Raw genomic sequence first — 18915 nt, forward strand, 5'->3', positions numbered from 1 at the left:
TGAGAAATTTGCAACATGACGTGTGGCAAGTGTGGCACGTTTGGGAGGGAAAAAGTTAACTTTGGACCTATGGAACCCAAAGCTTTCTACCACTGGGAGTTTCCTCACCTCATGTTGGAGTTTGTTGTAGACCAATTGATCGAGATTTATTGCCATAATTGGTCAACAACTCCATTATTGTGGTTTCATGTAACTACCAAGTTGGTAGAATGCGAACTAGACGGACCTTTGGTCTTTATTTGTCTAGCAATTCCTAAGATCTTGTGGCCCAAGCAAACAGAGCCTCAGTTTAAGGTCTCTTCTGAAAGTCTGTAATGATTATAATATTTGATTCCTCAGCCTCTCTGGTATTCACCTGTTCCAAGTGACTACTGTGCATTCTCTACTCTAGTCTTGACTCATTGGGGCACAGATTTAACTACGGCAGGACAGGGAAGAAATGAGAGCACATTGTTACCACCCCCACCCAAACATTTCTTTTTGCTCTAGGTATTTGACCCCTCTTCTACCCACTTCAAATCCTGGAATTGTCCCTGTCCCATCTTTCCAGTGCTGGCAAAGTGTTTATACAATGTTGCAATTCTATTGGGTGCAAAATCTGATTAACAGCTAGAACATGCCATTGGGAAAGTCGAGTCCAGGATTCCAGACTCACTTAAGAAAAATCCTCAGTGAAACAGCTTATCATGTAGAGTTGAGAAGTCTGAGAGAACCGAAAAGTGAATTAACAAAATAGAGGGTGTGCATTTAACATTACCGAGACCTAAATTGAAAGCTTAACAGTGTCACGTTGTGGCTCAGTTGGTAGCGCTCTGAGTCAGAAGGTCGATCAGTGTTCAAGTCCCACTCCAGAGACTTGAGCACACAATCTATGCTGACACTGCAATGTAGTACTGAGGGAGTGCTGCACTGTCGGCAGTGTCGTCTTTCAGATGAAACGTTAAACCGAAGCCCCGCTTGCCCACTTAGGTAGACGTTAAAGATCCCACGGCACTACAGGTAGACTATCCTTTATCCGAAAACCTCGGGACCAGCCGAGTTTCGGATAAAGGAGAATTTCGGATTTCGGAAGGTGGGTCGGCGGGGGTCCGCGGGGGGGTCGGCGGGGGGCCGTGCGCACGACTTACGCTGACGCTCAGCGTAAGTCAGTCGGGGTCGGCGGGGGTCGGGGCCGGCGGGGTACGCGGGGGGGGGGGGGGGGGGAGGTGGGGCCGGCCGGCGGTTGTCGGGGCCGGCGGGGTCCGCGGGGGGGGGGGGTCGGCGGTTGTCGGGGCCGGCGGGGTCCGCGGGGGGGTCGGCGGTTGTCGGGGCCGGCGGGGTCCGCGGGGGGGTCGGCGGTTGTCGGGGCTGGCGGGGTCGGCGGTTGTCGGGGCCGGCGGGGGGTCGTGCGCACGACTTACCCTTTATCCGAACTTCCAAAACTGGAACCCTCTAAAAACCGAAGGTTTTTTCGTTCGTACGCACGACTTACGCTGAACGAAAAAACCTTCGGTTTTTAGAGGGTTTCGGTTTTCCGAAGTCCGGATAAAGGGTAGTCTACCTGTATTTCAAAGAGCAGAAGACTTCTCCCAGTGCCCTGGCCAATACTTATTCCTCAACCAACACCACTGGAACATATTATCTGGTCATTATCACATTGCTGTTTGTGGGACCTTGCTGTGTGCAAATTGGCTGCCGCATTTTCTACATTGCAACCACAGAGGTGACACTAGCTCAGTTACCTAACTGAAACTGTAGGTTCTAACAAGATCTCTTTAGATACATTTCTTTCAGGAAATATGCTGGGATACAATATATGAGCAGCTTGAGACATGACGTGGTAAGTGCAGCAAGCTTGAGAGGACAACATTGCGTCAAAAGTACTTAATTGGCTGTAAAGTGCTTTGGGATCATGAAGGGTGCTATATAAATGCAAATTCTCTCTTTCTACACGAGGGCCAAGAATATTTTGAGGAGAAACCTGTCACAGGCATGGGGGCTACACTTTTCTCTTTCCTCCCTTCCCTCTCCAAAGTCCTTGAACGTGTGGTCGCCTCCCAAATCCGTGCCCATCTATCCCGCAACTCCATGTTTGAATCCCTCCAATCAGGTTTCCGTCCTTGCCACAGTACCGAAACTGCTCTCATCAAAGTGACAAATGACATCCTTTGTGACTGTGACAAAGGTAAACTATCCCTCCTCGTCCTTCTTGACTTGTCTGCAGCATTTGACACGGTTGACCACTCCATCCTTCTCCAATGCCTCTCCCTGTTGTCCAGCTGGGTGGGACTGCACTCGCCTGGTTTCATTCTTTTCTTATCTATCTAATTGTAGCCAGAGAATCACCTGCAACGGTTTCTCTTCCCGCTCCCGTATCGTTACCTCTAGTGTCCCCCAAGGCTCTATCCTTGGCCCCCTCCTATTTTTCATCTACATGTTGCCCCTTGGCGACATCATCCGAAAACACAGCGTCACTTTCAACATGTACGCTGGTGACACCCAGCTCTACCTCACTACCACTTCTCTCGACCCCTCCACAGTCTCCAAATGTTCAGGCTGCTTGTCCGACATCCACAGTTCTGGATGAGCAGAAATTTTCTCTGATTAAATACTGGGAAGACCGAAGCCATTGTTTTCAGTCCCCGCCACAAACTCCGTTCCTTAGCCACGGACTCCATCCCTCTCCCTAATGTCTGTCTGAGGCTGAGCCACACTGTTCGCAATCTTGGTGTCATATTTGACCCTGAAATGAGCTTCCGACCACATATCCGCGTCAGAACCAAGACCGCCTATTTCCACCTCTAACATTGCCAGTCTCCGCTCTTGCCTCAGCTTATTTGCTGCTGAAAACCTCATCCATGCCTTTGTTACCTGTAGACTTGACTATTCCAACGCACTCCTGGCTGGCCTCCCACATTCTACCCCACGTAAACTTGAGGTCATCCAAAACTCGGCTGCCCGTGTCCTAACTAGCACCAAGCCCCGTTCACCCATCACACGTGCTCGCTGACCTACATTGGCTCTGGGTTAAGCAACGCCTCGATGTCAAAATTCTCATCCTTGTTTTCCAATCCCTCCATGGTCTCACCTCCCCCTATCTCTGTAATCTCCTTCAGCCCCACAACCTCCCGAGATATCTGCACTCCTCTAATTCTGCCCTCTTGAGCATCCCCGATTATAAATCGCTCAACCATTGGTGGCCGTGCCTTCAGTTGCCTAGGCACTAAGCTCCGGAATTCTCTGCCTAAACCTCTTCGCCTCGCTACCTCTCTTTCCTCCTTTAAGACGCTCCTTAAAACCGACCTCTTTGACCAAGCACCTGCTCTAATTTTTCTTTGTGCGGCTCGGTGTCAAATTTTGCTGGATAACCGTTCCTGTGAAGCGCCTTGGGACGATTTACTAAGTTAAAGGCGCTGTATAAATACAAATTGTTGTGGTTTTATTTCATTTTTATTTGGCACCAATACCCAGGTTCATAATGATCAGACCAAATCCAGGTTTATTTAGAAGATACATTTTTATTGTCTTATGTCAATCGATTCCAATTGGAATTACACAGGTTCCATATTACTTCCAACATCTCATTACAGTATTACATTACTACTGTTCAGGACATAAGAGTCTCAGCAATGGCCACAGGGCTCATTTGTAGTGGTTATAAGAGAAAAGTCACATGTATGTTTAGTATTAATATTGCCCACACCCTCTCCTGCACAAGCTCACAGACGTCCAGCTATAGTTCAAGAGCAGCCAGTTTTCTTTTTTCTTTAGTGCGAGAGAGAAAAGGACAAAAAGAGGCGACTTTACTCCCGACAGGAAGTATTGGTTGGTAAACATTGAAAAAAAAAACTAATTTCAAAACCCGCTGCCAAGGATTTAACATTGCTGAGACAAATGGCTCCGAATTTAACTTCAGGTGGATTCCCCGCTCAGGCCGGAGTTAAAATTACAGTCGGGCCTCAATGATGTCATCGGGCCACAACAGACATATGTAAGGAAGGACCCTGCTGGCTCCGGGCGTGTGTCCTTGCTGCCTGCTCAAGAGAGCAGGTTAAGATTGCAGACGTTTCACTCTTGGTGGCTTTCGGATAGGTAAGAGCCAGGGCGATTTTAACTTCCCACCCGTCAGGTTTCAGCTGAGCGAATGGGGTTAAAATCGCCCCCACCCCCACCCCAGTGCACACGGATGTGGGCCTGAGTCGGAGATTGCCCACTGACTTTCTGGTATCCAGTGAGCTTCCCTGGAGAGGAAGGGGAGTGGAAGAGAAGAGCTTTGAGAAGATTAGATGTCAGTTTCTCCTGGATAACTGCAGCATGGCACAGGAGGATTTTTTTATTCGTTTATGGGATGTGGGCGTCGCTGGCAAGGCCAGCATTTATTGCCCATCCCTAATTGCCCTTGAGATGGTGGCGGTGAGCCACCTTCTTGAACCGCTGCAGTCCGTGTGGTGAAGGTACTCCCACAGTGCCGTTAGGGAGGGAGTTCTAGGATTTTGACCCAGTGACGATGCAGGATCGGCGATATACTTCTAAGTCAGGATGATGTGTGATTGGAGATGGTGGTGTTCCCATGCGCCTGCTGCCCTTGTCCTTCTAGGTGGAAGAGGTCGCGGGTTTGGCAGGTGCTGCCGAAGCAGCCTTGGTGAGTTGCTGCAGTGCATCTTGTAGATGGTGTACACACTGCAGCCACGGTACGTCAGTGGTGGAGGGAGTGAATGTTTAAGGTGGTGGGTGGGGTGCCAATCAAGTGGGCTGCTTTGTCCTGGATGGTGTTGAGCTTCTTGAATGTTGTTGGAGCTGCACTCATCCAGGCAAGTGGAGAGTATTCCATCACACTCCTTACTTGTGCCTTGTAGATGGTGGAAAGGCTTTGGGGAGTCAGGAGGTGAGACACTCGCTGCAGAATACCCAGCCTCTGACCTGCTCTTGTTGCCACAGTATTTATGTGGCTGGTCCAGTTAAGTTTCTGGTCAATGGCGACGCCCAGGATGTTGATGGTGGGGGATTCGGTGATGGTAATGCTGTTGAATGTCAAGGGGAGGTGGTTAGACTCTCGCTTGTTGGACGTAGTCATTGCCTGGCACTTCTGTTGCGCGAATGTTACCTGCCGCTTATCAGCCCAAGCCTGAACGTCATCCAGGTCTTGTCGCATGTGGGCATGGACTGCTTCATTATCCGAGGCATTGCGAATGGAATTGAACACTGTGCAGTCTTCAGCGAACATCCCCATTTCTCACCTTATGTTGGAGGGAAGGTCATTGATGAAGCAGCTGAAGATGGTTGGGCCTATGACACTGCTCTGAGGTACACCTGCAGTGATGTCCTGGGGCTGTGATGATTGACCGTCAATCACCACAACCATCCTACTTTGTGCTAGGTATGACTCCAGCCAGTGGAGACTTTTCCTCCCGATTCCCATTGACTTCAGTTTTAGTAGGGCTCCTTAATGCCACCTTGATGTCTAGGGCAGTCACACTCACCTCACCTCTGGAATTCAGCTCCTTTGTGCATGTTTGGACCAAGGCTGTAATGAGGTCTGGAGCTGAGTGGTCTTGGCGGAACCCAAACTGGGCATCAGTGAGCAGGTTTTTAGTGAGTAAGTGCTGCTTGATAGCACTGTCAATGACACCTTCCATCACTTTGCTGATGATTGAGAGTAGACTGATGGGGCGGTAATTGGCCGGGTTGGATTTGTCCTGTTTTTTGTGGACAGGACATACCTGGGCAGTTTTCCACATTGTCGGATAGATGCTAATGTTGTAGCTGTACTGGAACAGCTTGGCTAGAGGCGCGACTAGTTCTGGAACACAAGTCTTCAGCACGATAGTCGGGATGTTGTCGGGGCTCATAGCCTTTGCTGTATCCAGTGCGCTCAGCCGTTTCTTGATATCACGTGGAGTGAATCGAGGTGGCTGAAGACTGGCTTCTGTGATGGTGGGGACCTCAGGAGTAGGCTGATATGGATCATTCACTCGGCACTTCTGGCTGAAGATGGTTGCTTCAGCCTTGCCTTTTGCACTCACGTGCTGGGCTCCACCATCATTAAGGATGGGGATATTCATGGAGCCTCCTCCTCCCATTAGTAAGCTGGGGGAAGGGAGTGGGTCGGGGTGGCCGTGGGTATGGTTGCCAGTCCGCCAGGATTTTTCTGGAATCCCCAGGAATTAAAAAGAGTAATCTCCTGGACACTGCTGCCCGGAGAAAAATAAGAGAATTATCTTTGAGCACTTTCGTCTATTAAGTTATAAAAATATTGGGAGATGAGGAAAAAAAGAGGCAGTTTGATTGGGTGGGGTGGTTGGAGGCAGGAGGTCATGGGATGAATCCTCTAGGAATACATCCAAATAGGGTTGGCAACCCTAGACATAGAGGAGGAAGAGTTATATAAAAAAAATGAAAAAGAAAATTTATCCGATTATGAAATATCCTTCATATTTTTATAATGCAAGAAAGAAAAAGCACAAGATTCACAATAAAATACTAAACGCTCTAAAAGAAATCTAAGACTGAAAACACTTATGCAGTATTGAAAAAAAAAAGATAAAAACATTGACTGAAAATAGGTCACTTAACTTTCCTAATGTAACAGCGCTTGCGTATGCCAAGGTATTTCTCAGGAAAAAGGAAGAATTCAGTGCACATCACACAGGGTCTAAAATATCCAGTAACACATATCTGTTCTTTTACAGCTAGGCTGCGCGTTATAAAATAAATGAAGATACATCACTTATAGATTGACATACCTCGTTGTGAATCATTGCCACACAATAGTAGTGATCAATATTAGTATCCCTACTTAAAAACACTTTCTCATCGTCACCAAATACCCACTGCCAGGGTGGGGACAGCCCATTCCCCTCCCCACTCACCTCATGGCGTTGAATTCATGCTTCAGTAGAGTTCGCCCCGAGTGCCAACTTGACTGTGTCTGGCTCAAATGGCTATTCTTCATATACGGGAGCTGAGACAGTGAGCGTTGGCAGGCTTTTGTGACTCTGTAGGCTGTCACAGATGGACCTAAAATTGCATCTCACCGAAACACCAAGATAAGTGCACTTTCTGCCGTGGGGGGTGGGGGAGGGAGTTGGGTCACTGGATGTCGACCGGGAGCCAACTGATTTCACCCCTCCATCGCGCAAATGGACTAGGGAGGGCAACCACCCAGTGCTGTTCCAACTAACCCAACAGAAACCAGGGATGGAACCTCAGTCCGCCCTACCTGATCTGCATTGCTCAGTATCACAGCCTACAGTGCATTCGCCCGCTGAACCACCGGAGGACATTATTCTTTTACTATTTAAGGGTGCATTGTCATACGATCGTTTAGGATACCACTGGTCAAAGTGTGGAATACAAAAAAAAAAGCATTTGCTAAGACTGGCATTTAAAATGTTACACATTGCAGACACATTGCACGCGGCTCCAAATATAAAACTTGGGGCCTGGTCTAAAAAGGTTACTTTGTTAGTGATTTTGTATATGGATATTTTGGCTCTTCTCACAGATGCATAAAGCGGGTTGTTAAATGTAACGGGTTACACCAGTATATAGAGTCTGTACGCTGGCACCGTATGGCACTTTAGTGGTACTTATCTTTGGAATATAGAAAACAATGTTTACAACATGTATAAAACTGCATTTTCCGAGTGTACTGTTTTGCTAGTAAATAGAGAGAGTCCAGGTCATGCCTTTCTCCCGGAAAGAGAGAGAAGAGTTAAGAATTCATTTGTCCGCTTGTTTTTTTTCCTCACGGGGGGGGTGGTTCTGTCGTGAACATGTAGTGCAGACAAGAAGTCCTGGCTGTCGTGTCAACGATCTACCGCTGATTAACAGGAGCGCCCATCGTCAGATGAAGTATTCCTTCTTGCTTTCGTCCACTGCATCTTGGAAGTTGGGGTCACTTTTCAAAGCAGCGTCTGCGTTCTCTGCAAATTCCGTGCCCTTAGCCTCGTTGGTGTGATACGTGCCTTTGTGCCTGTACAGGTAGCGGATCATAACCACAAGGAGGCAGATAATCACAAATATCACCGCCGCGATGACACCTGTCGGTAAAGAGGAAGGTTTGTTTAAATGACTAGAACACAGAGAGCAGGACGCCCTTAACTGGGTCAACACTGAAGAGTTGCAATATAATACATGCACATCAGACAGTGCTGGAATAACACACAAAACGAGCAAAAAAAAAAGGGAAGGGAATTTTTTTTTTTTTTTTTTTTTTTTTTTTTAAACACAGCCAGATGTGATCTGGAATGCACTGCCTGAAAAGGGCGGTGGAAGCAGATTCAACAATAACTTTCAAAAGGGAATTTAATAAATACTTGAAAGGGAAAAATCTGCAGAGCTATGGGGAAAGGGCATCATGGTGGGACTAATCGGATAGCTCTTTCAAAGAGCCAGCGCAGGCGCGATGGGCCGAATGGCCTCCTTCTGCTTTGTTGCATGATTCTACGAAGCTGTGCGAGGAGATCATGTAAGCCTATATCACGAAGACACTAAAGAAATGTACTGGGGACTTTTTTTTGGTCAGTTGGGTATGCCTGACATGCGCAAAAACCCATCGCCATACTTAAATAATTTCCAAACTAGAGAGGAATCCACACAAGTAGTTTCCATTTGCCTGACATGGAGCGTGCACTCTCTTCCCCCGACACACCAAAGCCGAGGGATCTTAGATATAGATTATGGAGACACAGACCTAGTGATTGCCGGGTTTAACTTACTAGATCTGTGCAGGTCACCAGAGCACCGGTAAAGCTTTCTGCTTGCTTGTGCAACTAGGACCATCCCACCAGTTACGACAGGAGTGTCCAAATTATGGCCTGTAGGTCCTATCTCACCCATGAGACCAGGACATCCAGGCCCCACCCCCAAATCGAGGGGCAAGCCCCAGGAGTGTCCATGGCAACCATGTTCCAAGGTCAGGGCCACCAACAGTTTGAAGATTATCTGTTGAGATAATCCTTTTTAGATCCACATTGTTGCATGCCTCATTTGTTGTGGGTTGTAGACATGGACAGAACACAAAGCAGGTGTCACCATTTGGAGTGGACGGAAAGTACGAAGGATCACAACCACAGATTACTCATACAGCAGGGTCACAGGCTTGGGTTGTGCCATGAGCAGGAAGCGCAAGCAGAGGCTAGGTGCTTCTCTAATGGTAGAGGGGGGAAAAAAATGGAGGCGAGGGGCTATGCCAGGTTGACAACCCTCCAGGATTGCCCTGGAGTCCCCAGGAATTGAAGATTAATCTCTAGGACACTGCCGTGAGCAAAACCCGGGAGAAACATCATAGGGGTATCGAAAAACATCATGAGTTGCTTTTCAATTTCTAATTTCTTTGAACACTTTCATTAATTAGTTATAAAAATCTTGGGTAATTAGTTATAAAAATCTTGGGTATAGAGGAAGATGGCCGTTTTACTGGGCGGGGCAATTGGAGACGAGAGGTCATGTGACGAAACCTCCATGAGTACGTCCAACCACAGCTGGTAACTCTAACGGTACCACTGCCATCGGGTTGGGAGTGGGGTTGTCTGACCCTCTTTCGAGCCCTCACCACCAGCCAGCCAATCTGCGAGGGAGAACAGAAAATCCCTGTGACAAATAAAATAAAGGTCAACCAGTGACCTGCTTTCCAAATTAATCCACTAGAGCTTGGATAATTACAACCCAAAAGCAATCTCTATTCTGCTCATTTTGTTAGTGCTTCACACTAGGTTTAATGAAAATTCAACCATGTTTGACCAAGCTTTCCTATGTTTAATGGATGGAACCAAATCAAATAAAGAAACTACAATTGGCCTCAGCAGCTCTGGGTTAGAAATGGGCAAGAAAAAAACCAAACTGATAGTCGAGGATCTCATTCCCAATTGTTATCCTGCTCACTGTCCAGCGACAGCACGCATGTAAAGCACTGAGTGAGGACAGCATCAGTGCCATGATTGAATACTATGCCTACAATTACTGGCTAGGCTCACACATGAAGAATAGCCACTTGAACAAGGTACCAGTGGCCAACTGATTGCCCATGGTACTGAACTTCAGCAAGGAGTCAATGTCGCCAGGAGCAGACAAGGTGGGCGCGGTGGGGGAAAGCGGTAAAACTGGTGGGAAACGAGGAGGGGATAAAAAAATCTTTCACCGAGAACCAGCGTGTATATGAGGAAGAGGAAGGGGGCAGGGATGGGAAGAGAAGTCAGTCTTGGAGCTGCGTTCTTACAGGTTGGAGTGGAACTATGCCAGGACAGTCTCACGGAATGGTCTCTCATTACTGTTTCAAAACCATTGTAAAATGGAACAGAGAAACGAGATCTACTGCTGAGTAACTTACTACAAAATAGTTTTCATTGGGATCTTCACGCTTCAAATACATTATTTTTTTTTTATTTTTTTTAAAAAGGCAGAGGCACGACTGGTGATGTATTATGTCATTATGCACCTTAGTCTAAAACACCTTGCGTTTTACCAGGTTGCAATGACTGCAGTTATACTGCACTGCTGGGCTGAGACAATTGGCAGCTGCAGAGTACAAAGGTCAGCCAGCAACGCCCAGTTTATTGCGCCAGCTACACCTGGTGGCAAATCACAGGATGAAGAAACTTCTGCATACGCGCGCAGCTAAATTTTTTTTAATGTTGCGGGGGGGGGGGGGGGGGTGAGGGCAGGAGGGCCCATTTAAGACTGCAATAAGGTTATGAAGTGACTCGGCGATCCAATGAGCCACCAGTGCACTGTTTAAACCTGGCTTCACACCGCACTGGACTTGTACTTCACACAGCGCAGGATCCAAACAACGCGAGATGGATTCATGGAGAGGGTTCTCGCACGGTTTGGCTTCAGTGTCCCCCCCCCCCAAAGTCAGATAGGGACCACTTTAGTGTCACCGCACGGACAAAGACATAGCATCACTGCAGCCATTAATAATCCCAAGTTGAAAACTGATGTAGATGGGGCAGAATAGAAGGTAATTTAAAAGAAATTCTGCAGGTTTGGTAGGGTAAAGAAAGAAATCTGAGCACATAAATCTAAGCTGACACTCCAGTGCAGTACTGAGGGAGTGCTGCACTGTCGGAGGTGCCGTCTTCTGGCTGAGATGTTAAACCAAGGCCCCGTCTCCTCGCTCAGGCGGATGTAAAAGATCCTATGCCATTATTTTGAAGGAGGGCAGGGGAGTTATCCCCAGTGTCCTGGGCCAATATTTATCCCTCAATCAACATAACAAAAACAGATTATCTGGTCATTATTACTTTGCTGTTTGTGGGAGCTTGCTGTGCGCAAATTGGCTGCCACGTTTCCTACATTACAACAGTGACTACACTTCAAAAAAGTATTTCATTAGTTGTAAAGTGCTTTGGGACGTCCGGTGGTTGTGAAAGGCGCTATATAAATGCAAGTCTTTCTTTCTTTAGGGTACAGCTGAACTAAATCAGGAGAGATACAAAGCTATGCATGTAACTCTGCCTTCATCGTATTTTCTTAACTATCGGAACCCTTTTAATCTGTTTTTAATATCTCTGCAATTGACCTTTAAACATGTACTGGAGTATTCTCGGTCCTGACAGCTGGAGTACATCACTAGTGACTGATTAAAAACCAAACTATTTGAATAAGAAATAATTAGGAGCCTTACATTAATGTTTTGCAGATGTTGCCTCCAAGTCACATGAAAATTTCTCAGTTCTTCACGGACGGGGAAAAAAACTATTAGGAAATTACTCATCCTATAGGCTTAAAGTAGCATTATGTTACACAGAGCACCACAGCTAAACAAACACAAAAATCACTAAAATTGCCATGGTCGGGACAAGGAAACCAAGCCAAACAACATCAGGAGAAACCCCAAACCATCTGTACTCTAACTGCATTCTATCTACCCTTAGTTCTTTTTCATCTAAATTGACAATTGGGGCCTCACTAAATGGCTTTTGACCTCAAACGGTACTCACACATCTCCATTCCTAACCTTTGTGCTCTCCATCCCAACTGTCTCATCTTTCTCTATTTTATCAATACTACTATGGCCGGTGATTTTCTGAAATTTTATTTCTAAGCTCCTTCCATCGTCCTGTTGCAATCAAGGCTCATAGCACAGTCTCCTAGTTGGACTCGCCCTTTTCCAAGGTCTCAACACAATGGAACTCCTTACCTCAGGTTTTCCTTCCTCCTTCAATCTCCAGTCTTTCAAAATCCAAGCTTGGCATCACCTAATCATTATTTCTCGATTTACCTCATCCATCTCGTCTTTAACTCTTTAGGTCGAACAGACACATGCCCTTGGTAGTCATACACTTTGTCACTCACTCTCTTTGTGCAAGTCTCCTCTTGCTTGTCTCCTCTACTCTGTATGTCTTTTACTTTGTGTGCCTGTCACACTCATTTTCTGTCTCATCTCGTTGTGTGACTGACTTTCTCCAATACTCTATATGCCTTTCACTCACACAGTCTTTCTCGCCATTGGGCTCAAACTCTTCTTTGCTCACCTGCCAAGGTGATTAGGAGTTCTTTAAAAAATTTATTCATGGGATGTGGTCATCGGTGGCAAGGCCAGCATTTATTGCCCATCCCTAGTTGCCCTTGAGAAGGTGGTGGAGAGCCGCCTTCTTGAACCGCTGCTGTCTGTGTGGTGAGGGTACTCCCACAGTGCTGTTAGGGAAGTTATTCCAGGATTTTGACCCAGCGATGATGAAGGAACAGCGATATACTTCTAAGTCAGGCTGGTGTGTGACTTGGCGGGGTACCTTGAGGTTGTGGTGTTCCCATGCGCCCACTGCCATTGTCCTTCTAGGTGGTAGAGGTCACGTGTTTGGGAGGTGCTGCCGAAGAAGCCTTGGCGAGTTGCTGCAGTGCATCTTGCAGATGGTACACACTGCAGCCATGGTGCGCTGGTGGTGGAGGGAGTGAATGTTTAAGGTGGTGGATGGGGTGCCAAAAAAACAGGCTACTTTGTACATAAGAACATAAGAAGTAGGAGCAGGAGTAGGCCATACGGCCCCTCGGGCCTGCTCCACCATTCAATAGGATCATGGCTGATCCGAATCTAGACTCTCATCCACTTCCCTGTCCTCTCCCCGTAACCCCCAATTCCCTTATCTGCTAGGAAACTGTCTATCTCCGTTTTAAATTTATTTAATGTTGCAGCTTCCACAGCTCTCTGGGGTAGCAAATTCCATAGATTTACTACCCTCTGAGTGAAGAAGTTTCTCCTCATCTCAGTTTTGAAAGGGCAGCCCCTTATTCTAAGATTATGCCCCCTAGTTCTAATCTCACCCATCAGTGGAAACATCCTCACCGCATCCACCCGATCAAGCCCCCTCACAATCTTATCCTGGATGGTGTCAAGCTTCTTGAGTGTTGTTGGAGCTGCACTCATCCAGGCAAGTGGAGAGTATTCCATCACACTCCTGACTTGTGCCTTGTAGATGGTGGAAAGGAGCAGCATCAATCATCAAAACTCAGCGTGGCAGAACGGTTTGTTCTGGAGGAAGGGGGTCTGTAGCTTATGTCACAGAATCATAGAATTCTGTCCACTGAAGGAGGCCATTTGACTAATCTACTGGAATTTTTTGAGGATGTAACTGGTAAAATAGATAAGTGAAAACCAGTGGATGTGGTGTATTTGGACTTTCAAAAGGCTTTCGATAAGGTCCCGCATAAGAGATTAGCGTGTAAAGTTAAGGCACATGGGATTGAGGGCAAGGTATTGACTTGGATAGAGAACTGGTTGGCAGACAGAAAGCAAAGAGTTGGAATAAACGGGTCTTTTTCCGAGTGGCAGGCAGTGACTAGTGGGGTACCGCAGGGATCGGTCCTTGGACCCCAGCTATTCACAAAATATATTAATGATCTAGACGAGGGAACTAGATGTAATATCTCCAAGTTTGCAGACGACACAAAGCTGGGTGGGCGTGTGTGCTGTGAGGAGGATGCCGAGAAACTCCAGTATGATTTGGACAGGTTGGGTGACTGGGCAGAAGCATGGCAGATGCAATAGAACGTGGATAAATGCGAGGTTATCCACTTTGGTGTCAAAAACAGGAAGGCAGATGTAATGAAATCTGTTTGTTCTTGCCTGTATTCGTTTTGCACTCATGTATATTACCCTCCCCCACACGGTGTATAGTTTCACTTCCTCTTTCCTGACTAACCTGGAAGGTTCCAGATCTTGGCTCTTGGCTCCGCCCCTGACTTCTCTTACTTAAAGATCCCAGGATCTGTATGACTCATTCCTGCGAGCCAGTCGGTGTGTTGAGATGTTAGCTCTGATCTTAGTGATTAAAAGCCAACTTGTTAAAGTCTATAACTTCTAGTTTTGTGGTTATTGAAGGCATATCAATTTTAATCACTAAAGAATACTAGGATGGATCGACTCCTAAAACCAGAGCGTCTGGACTTGGATCCACATTCTGCTGAAGCATCAAATCAATTTGGACACTGGCTCAAATGCTTCGAACTCTTCGCGAGGGCCTCATCCGCTAGCGAGGTAGATAAACTGAGTCTACTGACTACTTGCGTTAATCATCGGATTTATTCGTTCATCCGGGACGCCACCTCTTACACGGAGGCCATCACTATCCTGAAGGCCCAATACCAGAGGCCAGTAAACGAAGTGTACGCCAGACATCTGCTGGCTACACGCAGGCAGCGACCTGAGGAATCAATGGACGATTTCTTACAGGGCCTAAAGGACTTGGTCCGGGACTGTAACTGCAAGGCCGTGACAGCCAACGTGTACTCTGACGAATTGGTCCGCGATTCCTTCATTGCGGGCCTCAAATCGAATTATATCCGGCAGAGACTGCTGGAGGAGGTGGTCCTGGACTTAAAAAAGGCAGTGGCCACTGCGCGATCGCTGGACGTGGCCCAGAAAAACTCTGACTCTTATTCTTCCGGCCATGCAGCCCTCACCGCCTAGTGCGCGCCGAGCGGGCCGCCATCTTGGAATCAGCCATCTTCCCCATCCAGGTCTCAGACCAGCTCTACACCGCCGGAGTCCCCACACAGAAGTTCACCCAGGAGTCCTACTACAGTGGCAATGTCTCGAGGCCCGAAATGCTACTTCTGCAGCAAGGCCAAGCACCCCAGACAACGATGCCCAGCGAAGGACGCTACATGCTTCAAATGTAAGAAAAAGGGGCATTTTAGCAAAGTCTGCAGGGGGGATCCGATTTCCAACTCCGTCACCGCCTCGTGCGTGCCGTGCGGGCCGCCATCTTGGGATCCGCCATCTTTTCCCGACTCAACGGCCGCCCAGGGCTCAACAGTGGCTTCGATCACGGTGGATCAATCCAGGCCACACCCGTTGACAAAATCCATGATGGACATAGAGGTAAATGGGAATTTAACGAAATGTTTAATTGACTGTGGGAGTACCGAGAGTTTTATCCACCCTAGCCTGGTACGGCGGCACTCATTAACGGTAACCCCTACACGGAGCAGAATTGCTATGGCTGCTAAACCCCACACTTCGGACATTTTGGGCTACTGTGTGGTAACACTGACTGTAAAAGGCACGGACTACAAGGATTTTAAACTCCTCGTGATGCCAGAACTCTGTGTTAATGTAATCTTGGGCCTGGACTTCCAGTGCCACCACGAAAGTTTCACGCTAGCATATGGCGGGTCCCAGCCGCCACTCACAGTCTGTGGCCTATCAACCTTAAAAATCAGCCCGCCCTCTTTATTCGCTAATCTCGCTCCGAACTGTAGGCCCATAGCGACCAAAAGTAGACGGTACAGTCTGGAAGACAGACACTTTATCAAGGCGGAAGTGGACAGACTCCTGCGGGAAGGCATTATTGAATGCAGTACCAGTCCGTGGCGTGCCCAAGTAGTCATAGTTAAAAATAGCGAAAAGAAATGGATGGTAATTGACTACAGCCAGACTGTTAATATTTATACCCAGCTCGACGCCTACCCTTTACCCCGCATATCAGAAATGGTCAACCAGATTGCGCAATACCGAGTCTTCTCGACTATCGACCTCAAATCCGCGTATCACCAGCTCCCCATTAAAACGGAGGACCGCCCATACACCGCCTTTGAGGCGAACGGACGCCTCTACCATAGAGTGCCCTTCGGGGTAACAAATGGGGTCTCGGTCTTCCAACGCGAGATGGACCGCATGGTTGACGAGAATAAACTACAAGCTACCTACCCCTATCTGGACAATGTCACTATCTGCGGGCACAACCAGCAAGACAACGATCTAAAACTTGCGAGATTTTTAAAAACTGCCCTAAAGCTGAATCTAACCTACAACGAAGACAAATGTGTCTTCAACACAACCCGTCTCTGTATCCTCGGCTGTGTGGTGGAAGATGGGGTAATTGGACCGGACCCTGACCGATTACGCCCCCTAAAATGAACTGCCCCTGCCACACAATCCCAAAGCTTTAAAAAGGTGCCTGGGATTTTTTTCGTATTATGCCCAATGGGTGCCCAATTACTCTGATAAGGCCCGGCCCCTCATTAAATCGACGTCCTTCCCACTATCAGCTGAAGCTCGGGAGGTTTTCACCAGTATCAAACAGGACATTGAAAGGGCTGCACTGTGTGCAGTGGACGAAAGCATTCCCTTTCAAGTCGAAAGCGATGCGTCAGACTTTGCCTTAGCTGCGACCCTCAATCAGGCTGGGAGACCTGTGGCCTTCTTCTCCCGAACCCTTCAGGGACCTGAAATCAGGCACTCTTCTGTCGAGAAGGAGGCACAGGCTATAGTGGAGGCAGTGCGGCACTGGAGACACTACCTAGCCGGCAAACGTTTCACCCTGCTCACTGACCAGCGGTCGGTGGCTTTCATGTTTAATAACAAACAAAGGGGGAAAATCAAGAATGACAAAATACTCAGGTGGAGGATCGAACTATCCACGTTCGACTATGATATTATGTACAGGCCGGGAGCCCTTAATGAACCCCCAGACACCCTATCGCGTGGAACGTGTGCCAGCATTCATACGGACAAATTACAGGGTCTCCACAACGACCTCTGTCACCCAGGGGTCACCCGACTATACCATTTTATAAAGTCCCGCAATCTGCCCCACTCCATCGAGGAGGTCAGGGCAATGACCAGAGCCTGCCGCATCTGTGCGGAATGCAAGCCTCGTTTCTACAGGCCTGACCGTGCACATCTTATCAAAGCCACACGGCCATTCGAGCGCCTAAGTCTGGGCTTCAAGGGACCCCTTCCCTCTGCCGACTGTAACGTATACTTCCTCAATATCATCGATGAATATTCCCGCTTCCCCTTCGCCATTCCCTGCCCAGACATGACCAGTGCCACGGTCATCAAGTGTCTCTGTAATCTATTCTGCATGTTTGGCATGCCGAACTACATACACAGCGATAGGGGGACGTCATTTATGAGTGACGAACTGCGCCAGTTCTTGCTCTCAAAGGGGATGGCCACTAGCAGAACCACTAGCTACAACCCCCGGGGTAATGGGCAAGTGGAAAGGGAGAATGCTACTGTTTGGAAGGCTGTCACGTTAGCCTTAAAGTCAAAAGGCCTTCCGACCTCCCGCTGGCAGGAAGTCCTCCCAGACGTGCTCCACTCCATAAGGTCTCGGTTATGTACAGCCACTAACGCTACCCCTCACGAAAAGATGTTCGTTTTCCCCCGGAAATCCACCTCGGGCATATCTCTACCCGCGTGGTTGACGTCTCCGGGGACAGTACTATTGCGGAAGCACGTGAGAGGCCATAAAACGGACCCCCTTGTGGAAAAGGTACAGCTCCTCCATGCAAACCCTCAGTACGCCTATGTCGAATACTCTGACGGGCGAGAGGACACTGTTTCCATAAAAGACCTCGCTCCCTTGGGGAGCGGAGAGAACGATGAGAGACTACCCGAGGAAGACCCACAGCAAAAAGAGACAGGACGCCCAGAGGTATCAATACCCAACTTTAACCTGGAGGACACTGCAGATAACCTGGAAGACACTGCGGAGGCCCGGACAGCGGAGGAACCAGAATCCACTCCCCTAGTGGCACCCCAACCGGCTTTGCGCCGATCACTGAGAACCACAAAACCTCCTGACAGACTCACTTATACCAACTTTTAAGAAACATCACCCCGATGGACTAAATCTAAAGAAGGGGTGAATGTAATGAAATCTGTTTGTCTTGCCTGTATTCGTTTTGCACTCATGTATATTACCCTCCCCCACACAGTGTATAGTTTCACTTCCTCTTTCCTGACTAACCTGGAAGGTTCCAGGTCTTGGCTCCGCCCCTGACTTCTCTTACTTAAAGATCCCAGGATCTGTATGACTCATTCCTGCGAGCCAGTCGGTGTGTTGAGATGTTAGCTCTGATCTTAGTGATTAAAAGCCAACTTGTTAAAGTCTATAACTTCTAGTTTTGTGGTTATTGAAGGCACATCAGATTATCTGAACGGCAATAGATTGGGAGAAGGGGAAGTGCAATGAGACCCAGGTGTCCTTGCGTACCAGTCGCTGAAGTTAAGCATGCAGGTGCAGCAGGCTGTTAAGAAGGCAAATGGTATGTTGGCCTTCGTAGCGAGAGGGTTTGAGTACAGGAACAAGGATGTCTTGCTGCAGTTGTACAGGGCCTTGGTGAGGCCACGTGTTGAGTATTGTGTGCAGTTTTGGTCGCCTTATCTGAGGAAGGATGTTCTTGCCATGGAGGGAGTGCAGCGAAGATTCATCAGGCTGATACCTGGGATGGCAGGAATGACGTATGAGGAGAGATTGGGTCGATTGAGCTTATACTCGCTGGAGTTTAGAAGAATGAGAGGGGATCTCATTGAAACTTATAAAATTCTGACAGGACTGGACAGACTAGATGCAGGAAGGATGTTCCCGATGGTCGGGGAGTCCAGAACCAGGGGTCACAGTCTAAGGATAAGGAGTAAGCCATTTAGGACAGAAATGACGAGGAATTTCTTCACCCAGAGAGTGGTGAACCTGTGGAATT

General features: G+C 47.9%; 1 protein-coding gene across 2 annotated transcripts in view; it reads right to left on the bottom strand.

The window, feature by feature from the left end:
- Nucleotides 1–3477: 3477 nt before the first annotated feature.
- The window catches only part of gypc (glycophorin C (Gerbich blood group)), a 159566-nt gene continuing 144128 nt past the window's right edge, over nucleotides 3478–18915 (bottom strand). For both annotated transcript variants that reach the window (XM_085986860.1, XM_085986861.1), the window contains one exon: nucleotides 3478–8021. In XM_085986860.1, the coding sequence (XP_085842986.1) occupies nucleotides 7825–8021 (197 nt within the window). In that variant the 3' untranslated portion in view covers nucleotides 3478–7824. The remainder of the gene's footprint in view (nucleotides 8022–18915) is intronic.

This window comes from Somniosus microcephalus, chromosome 4, assembly GCF_052327205.1.
Source record: "Somniosus microcephalus isolate GS21.2 chromosome 4, FLI_Smic_1.0, whole genome shotgun sequence".
Taxonomy (NCBI): Eukaryota; Metazoa; Chordata; class Chondrichthyes; order Squaliformes; family Somniosidae; genus Somniosus; species Somniosus microcephalus.